At 40.7% G+C, this 16,292-nt stretch overlaps 3 protein-coding genes across 13 annotated transcripts in view; 1 reads left to right on the forward strand and 2 right to left on the reverse strand.

Annotated features, from left to right (window-relative positions):
• Window positions 1-3,866, forward strand: part of srgap1a (SLIT-ROBO Rho GTPase activating protein 1a) — a 74,811-nt gene extending 70,945 nt beyond the window's left edge. For 2 of the 6 annotated variants that reach the window (XM_025908497.1, XM_025908498.1), the window contains exons 21-22: window positions 137-518; window positions 1,241-3,866. In XM_025908497.1, the coding sequence (XP_025764282.1) occupies window positions 137-518; window positions 1,241-1,648 (790 nt within the window). In that variant the 3' untranslated portion in view covers window positions 1,649-3,866. Of the gene's footprint in view, window positions 1-133; window positions 595-1,240 lie in introns of all 6 variants that reach the window. The other 4 variants (XM_005471083.4, XM_005471084.4, XM_005471086.4 and 1 more) reach the window with 3 other exon arrangements.
• Window positions 3,867-4,945: 1,079 nt separating this feature from the next.
• On the reverse strand, window positions 4,946-9,404 carry cfap263 (cilia and flagella associated protein 263). Of its 4 annotated transcripts, XM_025908500.1 has the most exons (10): window positions 8,933-9,147; window positions 8,736-8,793; window positions 8,457-8,592; window positions 6,947-7,108; window positions 6,706-6,855; window positions 6,068-6,178; window positions 5,770-5,868; window positions 5,576-5,683; window positions 5,349-5,504; window positions 4,946-5,266 (listed from the first exon to the last, which is right to left on the reverse strand). In XM_025908500.1, the coding sequence occupies exons 3-10, from the start codon at window positions 8,556-8,558 to the stop codon at window positions 5,159-5,161; spliced, it is 996 nt and encodes a 331-aa protein (XP_025764285.1). In that variant the 5' UTR covers window positions 8,559-8,592; window positions 8,736-8,793; window positions 8,933-9,147; the 3' UTR covers window positions 4,946-5,158. The 4 variants fall into 4 exon arrangements, with proteins under 4 accessions (XP_025764285.1, XP_019217427.1, XP_025764284.1 ...); XM_019361882.2 differs by lacking the exons at window positions 8,736-8,793; window positions 8,933-9,147 and adding an exon at window positions 9,307-9,404; XM_025908499.1 differs by lacking the exon at window positions 8,736-8,793 and having other exon boundaries at window positions 5,364-5,504; window positions 8,933-9,150.
• A 2,175-nt stretch (window positions 9,405-11,579) lies between these two features.
• On the reverse strand, window positions 11,580-15,809 carry LOC109202940 (uncharacterized). Of its 3 annotated transcripts, none has more exons than XM_019361885.2 (8): window positions 15,374-15,805; window positions 14,606-14,664; window positions 14,367-14,496; window positions 13,798-13,885; window positions 13,543-13,707; window positions 13,046-13,252; window positions 12,644-12,812; window positions 11,580-12,482 (listed from the first exon to the last, which is right to left on the reverse strand). In XM_019361885.2, exons 3-8 carry the CDS (start codon window positions 14,384-14,386, stop codon window positions 12,391-12,393), a joined length of 741 nt encoding a protein of 246 aa, XP_019217430.1. In that variant the 5' UTR covers window positions 14,387-14,496; window positions 14,606-14,664; window positions 15,374-15,805; the 3' UTR covers window positions 11,580-12,390. The 3 variants fall into 3 exon arrangements, 2 of the variants coding, with proteins under 2 accessions (XP_019217430.1, XP_019217429.1); XM_019361884.2 differs by having other exon boundaries at window positions 14,367-14,518; window positions 15,374-15,804; XR_002062949.2 differs by lacking the exons at window positions 11,580-12,482; window positions 12,644-12,812 and having other exon boundaries at window positions 13,134-13,252; window positions 13,508-13,707; window positions 14,367-14,518; window positions 15,374-15,809.
• Window positions 15,810-16,292: the final 483 nt, after the last annotated feature.

The following is a 16,292-nucleotide window of genomic DNA, read 5'->3' on the forward strand; positions in this document are numbered from 1 at the left end:
TTTAAACTACTGAATAAATCACAGCTAATGTGATGAAGTAGTGGTGAGGAAAACTGCTTTTCTCCTGGGAACGCTGTAAAGTCATGAATTAATGCTTGCCTGTTGTTTCCTCTTTCCTGTACTTATATTGCAGCAGACACAGGAAAAGATCAGATCCACCTTCTCGACGGCCACCTGCCCGTCCCAGTGATGTCCACTGCATGGTGCATACCTCCCAGCAGAGTCATAGTGGACATGGTGGGACTCCAGAGATGGGCTCACCAGTTCTAGGCCACTTCAGCCCACGGGACATGCTGCGAAGTCGCAACCACGTTCCCATAGACAGCCCTGAGCGACGGCGCCGCGCTGGCCACAGCAGTCTGACGAATATCAGTCGTCACGAGTCCCTGAAGAAGATGGAGAGCCCACCCATTCGACGTTCCACCTCCTCGGGCCAGTACACAGGCTTTACCGATGCCCATCACCACCACCACCACCACCACGGCGGCAAGCCCCTGGACCCGGAGACCATCGCACAGGTCAGCGCGGGACGAGCGGCGACCCGACCGCAGCTCCCTCCACCATCAAAGCCCTGCCCTGCCCTGTAAAAACATAGTCAGTCCCTGTCTTCTGCTTCCTCTGGCTGCAACCTAGTCCCTGTGCTAAAGAAACACAAAAGACTAGCTTCACAGGCAGACGGCAGGGATCACAGTATACTCCTACATACAATATTCCTATAAATTCTGAACTTTTTGGAAAATGCCAAATATTCCAAAGTCTGATCCTGAATTTTGTGATCATTCTAATATGGCTTCTGTCATATAAGATTATATAATAGTGGAGCCATAGTCTTTTTACAGGCTGTCATTTAGAAAGCAGAGGTTACAGAGAGCACCTTAAACTGTGCTGGGCTGTCGATCTGCCTACTGGGAGCATGCTAAGATGAACATGTCATCTCTGCATCTCATTTGCAATCCAGAGCCATTAGCATGGTGAGGGAGAAGAGCCAGTATTAAGTAATATTGCCTACTAACTAACTTGCATGTATACTGCATGCTTGGTGTTTTTTAAAAATCTCTCCTTGTGGTCTGTTCTCTCCACGTTTTTGCATGTTTATGGTCTTTTTCACTCTTAATTTCTCCATCCAATCTTGCCTTCTTCTTTTCTCTCTTTTTTCATCCTAACCCTCCTGATTTTCTGCTCGTGTCTTGCCTATGTATTTATCATCCTCTCTCATGCACATTTTTCTCCTCTCCTGCAGGACATAGAGGAAACTATGAACACTGCTCTGAATGAGCTGCGAGAGCTGGAGCGGCAGAGCTCAGCCAAGCACGCCCCCGACGTGGTGCTGGACACCCTGGAGCAGCGGCAGACCTCCAGCAGCAGCGGCGGAGGTCCGACACCGGCCAGCTCCAGTGAGTCCCTCAGCCCCATCCACGGCGTCATGCTGAGGTCAACTGCCAACACTGAGCTGCCCACCCGCCGCAGCACCAGCTCCTCCAATGAGTCTGTGAGCACGTTCAAGCCCGTGGTAGCACCACGCATGGGGGTGCAGCTCAAACCCCCCGCTTTGAGGCCCAAGCCCATGGTCTTACCAAAATCAAATCAGGCCCCTCAGCCTCCTGCTAATTCTTCTCAGGACCCTCTGGATAAGTCCTGCACCATGTAACCTCCAGGGCGGGAATCGGAGAATGTAAATCAAAAACTCTCAATCTAGTTCCCAAGGGACTGTGAAATGCTACCAGTGTTTACAGTTCTCAGAGAGAGTACAAGTAATATCCAAGAGTGTGTAAAATACTTGGCCCTGGATTGGAGACATTTCTTTTTGATGGTTTGAAGCTGAAAACAAGAATTTAAAGAGGATTAGATCTGAGTTATTGATGTAGGAGTTGTAGTGAAGACAGATTTGTCAGCCAGATAAGTCTGTTGTCTCAGATTTGTGTTAATATGCTTAGGTAATATTAAATAACAGATATCTTTTATTTAAAAAAAAAATTAAAACAACAAATCACAAAGGCTTCCGGAAAGTTTTAGAAAATGTACACATTAGTTTAGTTTACAGGTGATAATGAACTGTAACTCTGAACAACATATGGTGCATGCAGTTCTTGAACCTGTGGTGAGAACTGTAGTGACCACAGGGGTTAGGAACTAGATTTTTCTTTCCCTTATATCTAGAATGGCCTTCGGAGGTGTTGTGAACCAGTACATAGGCCTTTCAGACTTGTGACCGATTTCAAATGTTCATTAATAGAAAAGGTGCTGTGACTTGCTGGGCAGAAAGAGTTTTAAAGTCGGAGCCTAAAGAGCCCTTTACAGATGATTTATTAACGGTACTCTGTTAATAAATGAATAGTACTGACACCAGTATGCTTTTTTTCCACTCGCATGTAAACTGCAGCTTTCTTCAGCAAAGCATGCCATCTGTTGTGTTTCGTTAAGTACAAAGATCACCTCTGTGCTGGCTTCACTCAGATTTATTTAAGCATATTGCCTGGAATGAGAGATGATGATTGGATAAAACCACTACTGCTTTATGACTTTTACGTCTGAACATTTTGATCCGTTCATAAATTCCTGCAACGTTATCTTAGGTTGCGGGAAGAAATGCGCCTGATATGTGTTTGGCTTTGCATCTGTGTAACCTTTAGGGAGAAAATGATGATGAAAAATATGTTGTTATACTGCGTGGACTACATGCCATAGCTTCCTTTTATGCCTTGTTTGGCTTTATTTACCCAAAGACACGAGTTTATAAGTCAAAGCACGGATACTCATCCTTCATGTTTAGACTCAAGGTGGCGCCCTGTGGTTGTGCTGCCAGTAGCCATGGACCTGATGACTGTTAGTTGTAAAAGCCTCCTAATACGTTCCCCCTGCTTCCTGTGCTTCTCTTTGCAAAGGTGTTTGAAAACAGCAGCTTGCTTTGAGTCCCTCTAGTCTGTTTTATATTTGGGAATGAATGTCAATAATGTTTGCATACTGCTCTCAGACTGACATCGACGCTCTCGCGCATTTACCGATTTGTGTGGATGATACTTAGAAGTGCATGAAAAGAAATGGGCTACGTGGGTCAGTCAGCTCCTATATAATTATTTCAAAATGCAAAAGCCTCATAAAATTGTATGTGCCAGACTTCCAGTTTTGTGGCTGCACCCCTGTATGTCTCGGTGTACTGTAGAAATAACAGAGCTGGGTGCATGTCACTGGAGTGTTTGGCTAGTATAGTTACATATAGAAAAGAGTTTGGTAGTTAGGTTGCAGTGCATAAGCAATGCTCTCTAACAGCAGGTTTACACTATCTTTGACTTGACAAATATTATATGTATAAATAATTAAAGGTTAATTAATTTCTGAATTACTAACTTTCATTATTTTTGTAATCTTCTTTTTGTTATTTGTTGTGTTTCTGGGTAGAAATCACTTAGAAGATATGATGTAGAATAAATATCCAGAGATACAGGTGTCCCACCTATAGTGTGAAGCCAGTTGTGTATATAAAAATGTGTTTTTGTCACTATGTAACATCAGCAACAGTAGGACTCAAGTTATGCCGTCTGTAGGCTTTAAGCTACTCTGTGGTGTTATGTACATCTGTATTCTGTGAAAGTGCCTTTGGAAATGTTTTAGAGGAACTTCAGACACTCTGCCCGGTCGCATATTAGATGCCGTGTTTTTGAGAAAATGCAGTGCAGGATGATGAAGTGTGTAAGAAATTATGCCATTTTCCAAACAGTTATATGGCAGAATTGATAATAAATAAACAGCTTACTCAATGTGACATTGCACTTTTATGTATATAACTGTATATATGGCATGTAATATCATAACGTTTAGAGTTCATTCAAGGATTTCTTTCTAATAAAGTAAATAGTTTGTCGACCCTGTGTTGTTGTTGTTGTTTTTTTGTTTGGTTGGGGTTTTTTTATTGAGGAACTTTAACTGCAGTTTATTCACTAGATTGACTAAACTTGTGTAGATGAAATTTTAGTGACCCTAAAAGACATTTGAGCCAGGACAGTAAAATGACCAGTTTTGCAAAGAATAACACACTCTGGTATTGTCAGGGATAGTAAAAAGAAAATGTGAAAGTTTTCATTAAATTAGGTAACACAGACTCATTGCCTTCATTGTATGGGGACAAGGACCAGCTTAGTGTCATCGGTTTCCCACAGAGCCAGTGTGAATAACCTTTTCTTTGATCTACTTCACACTTGGCAGGTGTTCTGCTTGGGAAACAACAAAGTACAGTTTCAAGATTGTAGTCATTCAGATTTGCAATAGTCAAAAAGAGAGTAGATGAATGGTAAATAGATCGGTGCTTACAAAGCACTTTTCTACTTTAATTGCACACCCAAAATGCATTTTTACTACAAACCTCATTCACCCAATCTCACATGCATTCATAAAAGTGCTTTTTTTCTAAACCTAGGCACACTGACATTCATGCACACTCTGTTAGATGCACTGGGACAACAGTATCTTGCGCATGGTTACTTCAACGTGCAGACTACAAGAGCCAGGGATCAAACCTCTAATCTTACAGCTAGTAAATGACCTGCGCTACCTTCTGATCAATAAGGTATTCTCATCTGAAAAAGATGAGAATACAGAAACTCATGTGAGCACAACAAAAGGCAGAAAGGCCACAAACAAACTGAGTTGTTGGCACATTTCCTCACAGCAAAAGAGTCCCGAGTCCTTGTTGTGAGCACAGGCCAGGGCAGGGCCCTGATGTGTGGAGTTTGCTTTTGTTTATTCCAGAAGTTCCCGTTTCTTCCTGCCGTGACATGATCAGTTCATTCTCCTGTCATTGTGCCATTGAACAAGGCAAAGACCCACAGCTGCAGATGGTCCTCGGGCACCACACCGAATTACAGAACAAGTTTCCCTTTTGTGTCAATAACGGCTGTCTTAATCTTAAATGAATGAGTCACGTTTGCATAAATAAAGAAAGGAAAAGCAATAACAGTATGTATTTTTAATCTATCATTCATAATTTTGAATAAGTAACTCTCAGGGACGCAGACATGATGAGGATGAAAGCCACTGTTTTTACATTTAACAAATAGCATTAAAAGATTGCAAACAATAATAAACAATGCAGATGCAGAATGATTGATGGAAAGTTTTCTTGTTGTCATCAAATCAGTAATTCGGAAAACTTTTTGACTTTTTTCTATTGGTTATGTTCTGCTATTTGTGGGAGTTTTATTGGGATTTGGTGTTCCCCGGAGCTAGTTCCAACCTGTTTGTTCCACACTTTAGTGTGGGTCTTGAAGGCCATCTAGTTAAAACAGAGATTACATTGTTTTAATACAACAGTTTGATTTTAATTGAGGAGAGACAATCTAAAAATAACATTTTACCTCAGCAATCCCAACCTTTCTCTCCCAAGTGTGAATGCTCTGCTTAAGCTTCTTGTATTTGTCTTTGACATGCATGTACTCAGTGATATCAGGAGCCTGATAATCTCCGAGCTGCCGTCTGAGTTTGTGGGTAAGGGCTTCAGCCGCTGAATGCTCCTGAGGAGAGAAAGATCAGGTATTAAAATTGGGGGTTTTAGATTCTTGAAGTTTTACTAACTTCGACAAACCTTCTCAGCATGCTGTAACTCCTCCTCTATTTTTGCCAGCATCTGCCTCACTTTGACGATGTCATTGCTCAGCTCTGCCGACATTAATGTCACACTCTGCAGCTTTTCCTGCTCACACAGATTTGACAGATAAGCTGAAGGTTATACTGGAAATAACGCCAAGAACACCATCTGAAAAATTTCCAGCGAGTTACCTTGTGTGAGCTAAGAACACGCTGAACCTTCAAACTGTTGATCTGAAGTTCATCCAGGTTTTTGCCAGGTCTTGGCTCGTCATACTCCGGAAAAAATTCCTAGATGCAATACACAGAACTTTGCATTTACACACTAGCAAAATGAGCAAATATATAAATGGTTACAAACATGTAAGACATTGACAAACTCTGGCAGCAGAAAGCAGACTGTACATTGATTTTCTGTCCTCTTGTGTAACAGTCTAACCCACAACCTACACAATATCCTGACAGCAACACATTTGCTTTCATTCTCTACCTCATACTCAGCTTTCCCCATCTCCTTTTTCTGCTGCAGCTGTTGCAGGAGCTTCTTCTCGTGGAGCTTTAGTGCCTGATTCTTTACATTAAAGGTCTCCAGCTGGGTGACCTGTACATACATTTGAACAGAACACAGAAAGAGGTGAAAGGGAGGTTATAAACAGGACTGAAGAAAGCTGATAACTAACAAAGGTGAATAAAAGTTCTTTACGCTGCTTGCTTCAATCTTTAGAAGCCAACCCATCTTAATAATCTTAGTAATTTTTTTTTTCTTCTTTTTTTTCTTTTTCTTTCTTTGTTTTTTTTTCCTCCTCTTTTTTTCTTTTTTTCTTTCTATAACAATAAGCTAATGATTTTGTATTTGTTTACCACGAGGCAAACTGCTGGTATTTCTGCTACTGCTGCTGCGGCTTGGTGTTCAAACCTGAGCTGGTTTTTATTGGTAGCTAAAATATCTCATACTGTGCTTAGTAATTTTATTGACTTTATATAAAATACTTGGGTAAAATTACTTTAAAAGGGTAAAAAATCTCTGGCCTTTGGAAATGTGCATACCTCTAACCTGGGACAATCTATTCAAATACTGCTGTGCACATGATGATGTCACTGTTTTGTTAAAAAGACAAGTTTTGTTACCTTTAACTTATCTTCAATGTACTGGAGCACCTTCTCTGGCTCTTTCATTTCTAGCGTGTTGTCCTTCGTAGGTTTAACCAGTCTACGCTCAAAATCGTTCTTGGCCTTCCTGATATCAGCCAGACGTAATTCTGCTTCCTTCATAGAGGCCTGAAAGGACGAGTATGATTCATGAATAAATGTACCTGAGGTGAGTGTTTCTATGTATTGTGTTTTATTTTTTGCATGTGTGTGTTGTAACCTTGTAGTTGTCCTTGGTTTTTTCAGATTTCACTTTGAGTTTCTCCCGGTCCTGTTGTGTTTCTCTTACTTCTCTCTGTGCTACGTACAGTTTTTGTTCTAAAGTGAGCGGCTGAAAATGGTCCGATATGTTGGACCTGGACTTTCCCCTCCATCCAACGCCCTGAAGGCACAAAAACTCAAAATAGTATCCTATGATGTTTTGTTCAAGAAAGAAAATGCAAATATTTTCAGTCAAACATTCATTGGCTGGAAAGAGTGTGCATAGGACGCAATAAGATCCGCTTTATTTTGGCCTGTCTCAAACAGTCAATAAATTGACATTACCTAAAACTATAAAAACATTACACTGCAGCTGGGACAGCCATAAAAAGGACTTTGTTCTTCATTCTCTATCTAATCACAAACACAAAAGAACTGATTATGGACTTTAGGAAGCATGCTCCTCCTCCTAACCCTGTCACCATCAGAGGGGCTGATGTGGAGATCGTTGAGGACTAACGGTACCTGGGGGTACACTTGGACTGTAAACTGGACTGGACCAAGAACACCAATGCTATCTTCAAAAAAGGGCAGTCGGCTTTTCCTACTGAGGCGACTCAGTTCCTTCAATGTTGGTAGGAAAATGCTGACCATGTTCTATCACTTGGTGTTGGAGAGCATCGTGTTCTTTGCAGCTGTGTGCTGGGGAAGTGGGGTGAAGACAGCTGATGCCAACAGGCTGAACAAACTGATTAAAAAGGCTAGTTCTGTCCTGGGTGTCAGACTTGAGAACCTGGAGGAGGTGTCTGAGAGGAGAATGCTAAAAAAGCTTCTTTCTATCATGGACAACCCCTGTCATCCCATGATGGACCATCGGAGCAAACGCAGCAAAAGACTCATCGCCCCGAAATGCAGAACTGACCGCCACAGTAAATCCTTTGTACCGGTGGCAATAAGACTGTACAACTCTTCCTCACTCTGTAGGTGATTTTCCTGAGACTATTACCAATGTTATTCTGTTCCCTTTCAGACCGTGCAATTTCACCCAACAGTACCTTACTGAATGTTTCATCTCCCCATCATACGATGGTACTCCCTTTATTCAACTGCACAATACTATATCACTTTCTAGAATCGGCTGCACTGATAGTTAAGTTATTTATTCTGCAGGATATAGTTATATTGTTACTTCGTTAGAGTTATTTGATACTATGTCTTGCACTATCCTACTGTATATTACTGTATACTACTATTCTTATTGTATATATTGTATATCTTATTCATCTGTTCCTCTGTCTCTCTTGCTGCTTTTAGCATGTACATGACAAAAGAATTTCCCTCGGGATAAATAAAGTTATTCTTATCTTATCTCATCTTAATTCACAAGTTCTGACAAATAAAGTGTGCTGTGTGTAGTTATGTGTTGGGTGTGCAGCATTAATCTGCAGTCTTTACTTTTAGGAAGAGACATACAATGGCAAGTAAGGATTTGCATTCAAGGTTATTTAATAATCCTTTGTGGTACTTACCCCACCCCCCAGCTTCAAGCTTCGTGCTGCCCTGGCACCCTCTCCCCCAGCCTGGGATAGCAGGTCCTGTGGATCCAGGCGGCAAATGAAGCTTTCAAACATGTCATTCTCTGCCAGGAGGGCTGCATTGGAATGCCTCGGGGAAGAATGAATAAGAAAAGCAAGCAAAATAAATACTTTTTTTTTAAAAAATCACTTAAAAATGCTTGGAGAAGAAACCGCTTATTTTAAGAAAAAATGAATTAGAAAAAGCATTATGTAGAGGGTGGAACATCTCACCCGGTACCTTTCTAGCTAATGGTTAATGGGCCTAAAGTTGTATTTTAGTAGCATTTAACTGAAATTACAGACCATTAGCAGAGCATTAGCAAGTAACTTTGGTGGGTTATACGGAATAAGTAAAATAACGTCAGCTGTAGGCTTACAGCCGATATGACGGAGTTGTTTTTATTTTAATAAATATGAGCTGTCATTACTTTAGTTCTTCGATCCGTTTGTAAACGAGTTCCTTCTGTTCTTGCGTGACCTCGCCATTTTCCTCGATCAAGGAAAGCTCGTCCTCCATGGTTGCTAAGGTACACTGAACCTCTGCAGTGGTTTCCATGGCCTAGTGTTGCATTCACGCACTTCTGGAAACGTTTTACTCGGTAAGTTTTGCAATGAGAGTAAGAGTTTAATACATGCTCTCGCCTTCTTGAGGATATATATTGGGTTTTTTGTTTGTTTGTTGGTTGGTTTGTGTAATCGAGCACTAATGTGTCGAATAAAATGTAAAAAGAAATAAATGTATAATTTATTTATTCCATGAGTTAAACATACATTTCCCCAATCATTCCCAGACAGGACTTACAAAACATTCTACTTCTGGGGTATCCAACTCCAGTCCTCGAGAGCTACCGTCCTACAGCTTTTACATGCATCCTCACTCCAACACAGCTGAATCAAATGGTTGAATTATCTCTTCAGTATGCCATCAAATTTGGCAAAGGCCTGACAACAAGCCATTCATTTGATTGAGGTGTGTCGGAACAAGGATGAGTCTAAAAGCTGAAGGACGGTAGCTCTCGAGGACTGGAGTTGGGCACCCCTGTTCTAATATCCCAGCTGCACATAAGACCATCAAACCAAAGGTGCGAATCAATGACTCCACAGCAGGGGTGTCGAACTCCAGGCCTCGAGGGCCAGTGTCCTCCAGATTTTAGATGTGTCCTTGATCAGACACAGCGGATTTAAATGGCTAAATGACCTCCTCAACATGTCTTGAAGTTCTCCAGAGGCTGGTAATGACCTAATCAACCTAACCCTAACTAACCCTGACCCAGGGTGATATCTAAAACCTGCAGGACACCCAGTGGCGGTCCTAGCCTGTTTGGCGCCCTGGGCGACACTCCCTCTGAGCACCTGATGGCTTTGAACTTTTCTTGTCCATCTTCCATTGGTTTTAATTTTGCACTCCAGTATGAACACAAATCCCCCAACCTGAGGATCACCACAACATAACCTAACACACCTACACCTTAGTTCACAGATTCACTTTGTCTAGGGTTTATTTCTGGGATTTCGCACAACCCAGGATTCAAATCATGAATACATAATGGGCTTGGATTTACAACATTATGAATGAAATGTGCTCTATTTGGAAGCAGCGGCCCCCTCCCCTTTCGACAGGCTGTGTGTGAGACTTTAAATCATCAAACTGTAAATTTTAAATTGTTATTGATCCCTTTACCCCTCGTCCTAAAGTGTATATTTATTTTCTTACTCTTCTTATAGTTATTGTTTGTTTACTTGCACTGCTGTAACTGGAGCCTCGTCGTCTCGTCTCTCTATATACTGGACTGTTGGTAGCGGAGATGACAATAAAGTTTACTTTGACTTCAGCAGCAGGCGCACCAGGGCTCTCGCGCTCACTTTTCGCGTATAGAATTTCGTAAAAACATCGGTACAAATTATAAGTCTGTATCATGATGTCTGGTGTTTTCGTGTTTGTTGGTTTGTTTTTATTTTGTTTTATTTTGCGAGTTGGTTATTAGATGCTGCTCCAGCCAGCCAGAAAAGCCCCCGCCGCCCCGCCCTCTCCTCCCTGTGCCGCAAGCAGCAGGCGCACCTCGCAAACGGAGGGCGCCCTTACCCCAGCAAATGGGCGATAGAAAACCGATCGGTGCCTTTGCCATTCCCAATATGCGCGGGCTGATGTCGGGGCAACATGAGTACGAGCAATTTCTTCTTTTCTTTTCTTTTTTTGCCGATGCCCGTGATGCCGCCCCCACCACGATGCCGCCCCGGGCAACCGCCCATGTCGCCCGTATCAAAAACCGCTACTGAGGACACCGGCCCTCGAGGCCTGGAGTCTGTGACCCCTGCTCTACAGTCACTGGTGCTAACAAATAACACTGCAAACAATTCGGGTCTCAGCGCTATGCATGACCTGCAACCTGGGTTTGTAAAGGGAAGTGGCACAAACAAATAAACAAGAAGAGAGGTTAGTCCGCCCTTACAAGACTCACTCTCAATCATTCATAACAGCCTTTGCGGCGGCTGGGCGGGCTGGCCAAAACAAAAATACAAAGCAACCAAAAGGACAAAAGAGAAGGACAGCAGAGGTGCAGTCAATCTAGAATTTGATTGATTAAAACTTGTGGTCACACGAACAACATAGTTAACTCACTCGCACCAGAGTGAGTTAATCGTGTCTGGAACTTCCCACAAAAAGCGCTCACCTCACCTCACACACCCACTGCCTTTTCAAAGTTCCTGCCAGGTGACATTTGTTACATTTCTTTTGTACGATTGATTTAGATTTAATGCAACCACATGAAAATCCACTCCTACACTCTCAGAAATAGGGGTACCAAAGTGTACCAAAAAGGGTACAAATGCTTGTCGCTGGGGGTGTTCCTTTTTGAAGGACATTTCTGTACCCTTTAGGCGTGGTACATTTTTGTACCTTATGAAGTTGTACCATCTGAAGTACAATCATGTACTTTCCTAAGACATAAATGTACCTTCAAACTATAGTACAGAAATGTTCCCTTGAAAAGGGTACAATAGGGTACCTATGAGGGTACCCCCCCAGCGACAACCTATTTCGTACCTAAAGAGACAAAAATGTACCCCCAATAGTCCAAAATATTTGGTTATTTAACCATTTATTTTCGATAATAGAATCACATCAAAGCATTTAAACAACCACAGGAATACATCCTTGATTACATTCGTATATTGCCATAGGACATGTCAAGAAAAATACATTCATTTAAAAAAAGTAAACAATCACATAAAGACATTAAACACCTGAACACAATGTTTTTGACGGATCACAGAGATGGCATGTATTTAAAAAACTGTCCACACAAATGTTTTGCTCTACTTCAACAAGCCAGAATATATATATGTCATATATATAGACAAAGTGGAAAATGTGCTTGCAACGTCACACAGAATACCTCAAGGACACAAACAGCCTATCATCAACTAAATAGGTGTCTAGAGCTTGAAAGTCTAATTCATTTCCTGGATTGAACAGGATCCAGTCATTGTCAACTGCCACTTGGTAAGCATGGAAATGACATTCATAAGTGCAAGGAAGTAACAGTTTCCCACACAATACCCAACAAGTATCAACATTCAAAATATACTTGATTTTAAAGAATATAGGTATGGCTTCAGTGTGTACATGGCCAACTACAAAAACATCCTCAAGTTCATATTTGACACTGCTGACAGATATAGCAGACACACGCTGAAGCACTTTATCCTGAAAATGCACATCTGTAAAACTTTTGTTCATTTCCAGAGCATTCTGTAAGTCTGTGGATTAACAGCAGTGTTTCCCCTACATTAGCTTAGCTGTGATGCTGAACCGCAGCTGAATTCAGCTCCATGCCAACAAAACACCGAGAATGAAACTTGTGGCCAAAGGCTATGCATTGCATCATGCATTTACCTCTCCAAGGATGATGAAATCTTCTATCTTCTCCTTGAAGATGGATGGCAAGAGGAGAAGTGCCCCCTTGAAGTCAATTCCTAGGTCATACAGATGCAAATGCACTTCATTAGATTTTGATAGCATGCAAATTCCCATTAACATGCTCTTGACATGGCACTATGGTACATCAATTATCTTTGGAAGAGAGCGCAAATGAATTGTCACAAAATTTACTATTTGTATGAGGTCAAATTAGTACCTGTAATGTCTTCAGCCAGTGCATTCTCTCTTGCCTCCATGTAGACCTTCTTCAGTGGCAAATCCTTGGTCATTTGAAGAACATTTTGAAGAACAGCAGTGAAGTTCTCGCTAAAGCGGCAACAGATGTTGTCTTGGCAGGGATGCATTAAATCAACCTCATCACACAACTGGAAATGAAAAGAGCAGAATAGACAAAAGAATGACATTTTACATTGAGGATTTAAACTTTTGACATGTTTAAAGACACAGACTGGAGATAAATGTAAAGTGCTTTAACCCTTGAACAAAAATTCTAAAGATAATAAACAGATTGATTAATCAGTTAGTACAGAAAATAATAATCAGATTTACAGACAAAAAAATCATTAGCTGTTTGCCCAATCATCTTAACAATTCTTACCCCTGCAGATGTCCCCAGGAATGGATATCTCTTTAATAGGTCCACAGTACACATTCCTTCAGCTACCTCTTGACGTCTCCATGCAAAGGTTTTTGTCATGCGGTCTTTCACCAGTGCTGTGTCAGGATGTAGCGTCCTGTGCTGATCATTTAGCACCTTGATATGAGCATCAACGGAGGCTGCATCTTCCCCCACAAAGCACGAATCCTTTGTCAAAGCAGATATCAGTATTATCATAAGTAAAATCTGATAAGTTAATGTTACTCGAAATGCAGTAATTTGTACACCAAATGCTTTGAAAAAAATGCAAAAATGTTGAATAGGAATTGCAAGTTGAGCTGACTTTTGTTAAATCAACTGTGAAGTTCCTTTTTCTATGTTAATGTTATCTGTTAACATGTTTCTTTCAATTAATGTTTACTTTTAGCTTTACAGTGAACATAATAAGACTACATATGTTACCTTAGCTCTTAGAGGCTGAGGGTGTGAGGATTTACGAGAGAGGGCTTCAGTCTCTTCAGACAGGAGCTGCTGGATTCCTCTGTGGTCCGATGTTTCTGCGTGCGTCCAAACTTTTCTTTAACCCGGTTCACTTCTTCGTTGCTGATTAGGGGAGCCCGTTCTGCTTTGAACTTTCTCTTGAGTTGGCTGTGCCAGGTGTCCTAGTTGTTTCAAATGTATATAAGTAGTTAATTATGCTTACTTTATATTAATATAATCTATAAAAGAAACAAAAAAGGAGAGGTACTCACATAACCATTTCCGTGTACATCTCTTAAGAAAGGATACTTCACAATCAGGGCTTTGATGACCTGGATGTAGTCTGAGTGGGTTGGGTACCTGTTTCAAACATAAGAAAAACAACACACAGTACACTGATTACTCTTATCCTTTTCTGGGGGCTTTTCTGTTCTTCAATTCTTCTACTCATATTGTTATTACCGTAAATAGTATGTTATAGACCAATGTCAAATCAATGTAGCTAAAGTTGATTTTAATTTTTTAAAAATGGGCGCGGACAAACAGCCACACCTCTCCCAAACTTCATTAATTAATTGACTGCAGTCCTGAATTATTAATTTACTCTTGAGCAAATTCGAAAATGAACACTTTGGATATCATAGTCCAGACAAGGTCTGGAGACACAGGATGTATGGTTTTACCACTATTGCCAGTTCATTGGAACCGTGTGTCACGCCAGACTCGAACGCTGGTCTCCAGATTGGGAGGCAGATGGGCTAACCATTTGTTCTCTGCCTCTCGTACAACAGCAATATTAATATTAAGAAATTAATGTAATTATTCAGAAAGGAACCCTTACATTGTGTACTGTGACAGCATTTCATAAAGAGTCCCAATTATTTTGTTTCGGTACTTCTGTTCTTTCTGGACTGGTTCTTTGAGATCCAAGCGACTCTGGACATCTTGTGGGAATTTTGGAATGGAAATAACTGCAGGCAAGAAGGTATAGAACTGCAATACAGTAGGAAAACAGCATTAACTAGCCATTTTGCAAGCACTTAAATGCATATGCAAATTTAGACATTTATCACAACCTACCTCTGGTTTGCTTGGGACACTGGACCTTCAACTGTACCTTCAATGTTGTACATCGTTATCTGAAATATAAAGTACAGTATGAAATAAAAATAAAACCATTTTCAAATTTCTTTTGGGGGGGGGGGGAAATCCTTGCGCCGATTGCCTGTTGGCTGTAGGCATTATTCATTGCAACCAAAACAATAACCCGAGTTGTGGATAGAATAGAATCCTAGGCTATCTTGTCTGTTTTTGCTGCCCACAATTTGCCTCCTTGATTTTGGTTTATTTGAAATTATAAATCGATCCCTGATCGAGCAGCTAGCTGGCATCACAGGTGTTTGCAGACAGTGTCCCTGCGCAGAGCTTACAGCTCTCATATTCGAAAATCCCACTAAGTAGGTGGAATGGTACAAATGTGTACCTTCCATTGTTTAAAATCCCTTTGAGCGGGAAACAAGTTAGATGCGATAAATTTTGCTTAGAAAACGATTTTGTTAATAGCTATATTTACATACTAGCACGTTTTGAGAAATTATTGATTTTTCTACATTGTTGTACACGGTTAGTCACTATTTATTGATAAAACACTCGAATACGGCGGGCAGACAGACGTTGAACATTCCACCAACAGTCTAAATAGTCCACATTTGTATCTTTCTTTGTTTAAAACTTAGCTAACTGCTAGCTTTCACCCATGTTAAATCTAGCTCTTCGGACTTTTGCTAACTCTACTGTAAAATTACACGTTGTAATTTTTATAAAAACACAAAATCACACCCGACTTACCTCTAAACCTTTGCGCCTCGTCGTCTGACACATCAATGCCTTCTTCCATCAACTTTTTAAGGAGCTCCTCCATCAATAACCCCCTGAGAGTCATTTTCTGTGTCAACGCTAGTCAGCGCGGAGGCGGAGCACTCATCGCTGCTGGCTTTTCAGCCTTTGGGATTAATGCGCGTTGCGAACTTGACACATGAAAATACAACATTGTGGTATTAATGCGCAGTTGTTTAGAAACCGTTATGCTGTCTTGGCGAACTATATTTGTAACTTACAAAATGTAGTCACCGTAACATAAAAATCTGCTTGACATTTTAACTTCCAAAGAACCTCGGTTTAACTTGATGTTGCAAATTCCATAAAAACCTCACAATTAATGAACAATTCTAGGATGTAGTAAAAGCGAAAAAGTAAATGGCCAAACATAACTGTAAAATGATTTCACGTTTTTGAAGGCTACAACCAAGATTTAAAACATTAAAAATTATAACTGGAACTTAATAAAATGGAAATGGACCAGTTTTTTTTTTAACATCATTTGGTTGTGCCTGCATGTCATTGTGTGTGTGTTTTTTTTAATATAATTTAACATAACTTACACAAAGGTAGGTTACAGATATTCTTTGCATCATAGGATAATTTACGTACAGAGGAGAGGACCAACAGATTTGATTATAACATGTAGCTTTTATGAGCACACTCACATCTCATATGAATTTTACAATTAACCAGGCCCATCCAGATTTTCCCATGCTGACCCATTACCACATTCTGCCACTGTCACTGCAGTACAGGTCAAAATGGTACAGATTTGTACTTTATTTCAAATTGAACCTTTAAAGGGGCATTTCTGGACTTTTAAAGACCAGTATTGTACTTTTAAGGGAACATTTACAAAAAATGTACCTATAGGTACAAAAATGTT

The sequence above is a fragment of the Oreochromis niloticus genome, linkage group LG7, assembly GCF_001858045.2.
Source record: "Oreochromis niloticus isolate F11D_XX linkage group LG7, O_niloticus_UMD_NMBU, whole genome shotgun sequence".
Classification (NCBI taxonomy): domain Eukaryota; kingdom Metazoa; phylum Chordata; class Actinopteri; order Cichliformes; family Cichlidae; genus Oreochromis; species Oreochromis niloticus.

Bases quoted from the DNA above. Each gene is read 5' to 3' on its own strand.
- cfap263 (XM_005471087.4), bottom strand. From the start codon at position 9,060: ATGGAAACCACTGCAGAGGTTCAGTGTACCTTAGCAACCATGGAGGAC. The intron at 7,109-8,456 runs GTAAGTACCACA...TTGTGCCTTCAG, and splicing joins GCTTGAAGCTGGGGGGTGGG to GGCGTTGGATGGAGGGGAAA. The intron at 6,179-6,705 runs GTAACAAAACTT...ATGTATGTACAG, and splicing joins ACATTGAAGATAAGTTAAAG to GTCACCCAGCTGGAGACCTT.
- LOC109202940 (XM_019361885.2), bottom strand. From the start codon at position 14,386: ATGCTGTCACAGTACACAAT. The intron at 12,813-13,045 runs GTAAGAATTGTT...TTTCATTTCCAG, and splicing joins TCCTGGGGACATCTGCAGGG to TTGTGTGATGAGGTTGATTT. The intron at 12,483-12,643 runs GTACTAATTTGA...TGTATGACCTAG, and splicing joins ACTGGCTGAAGACATTACAG to GAATTGACTTCAAGGGGGCA.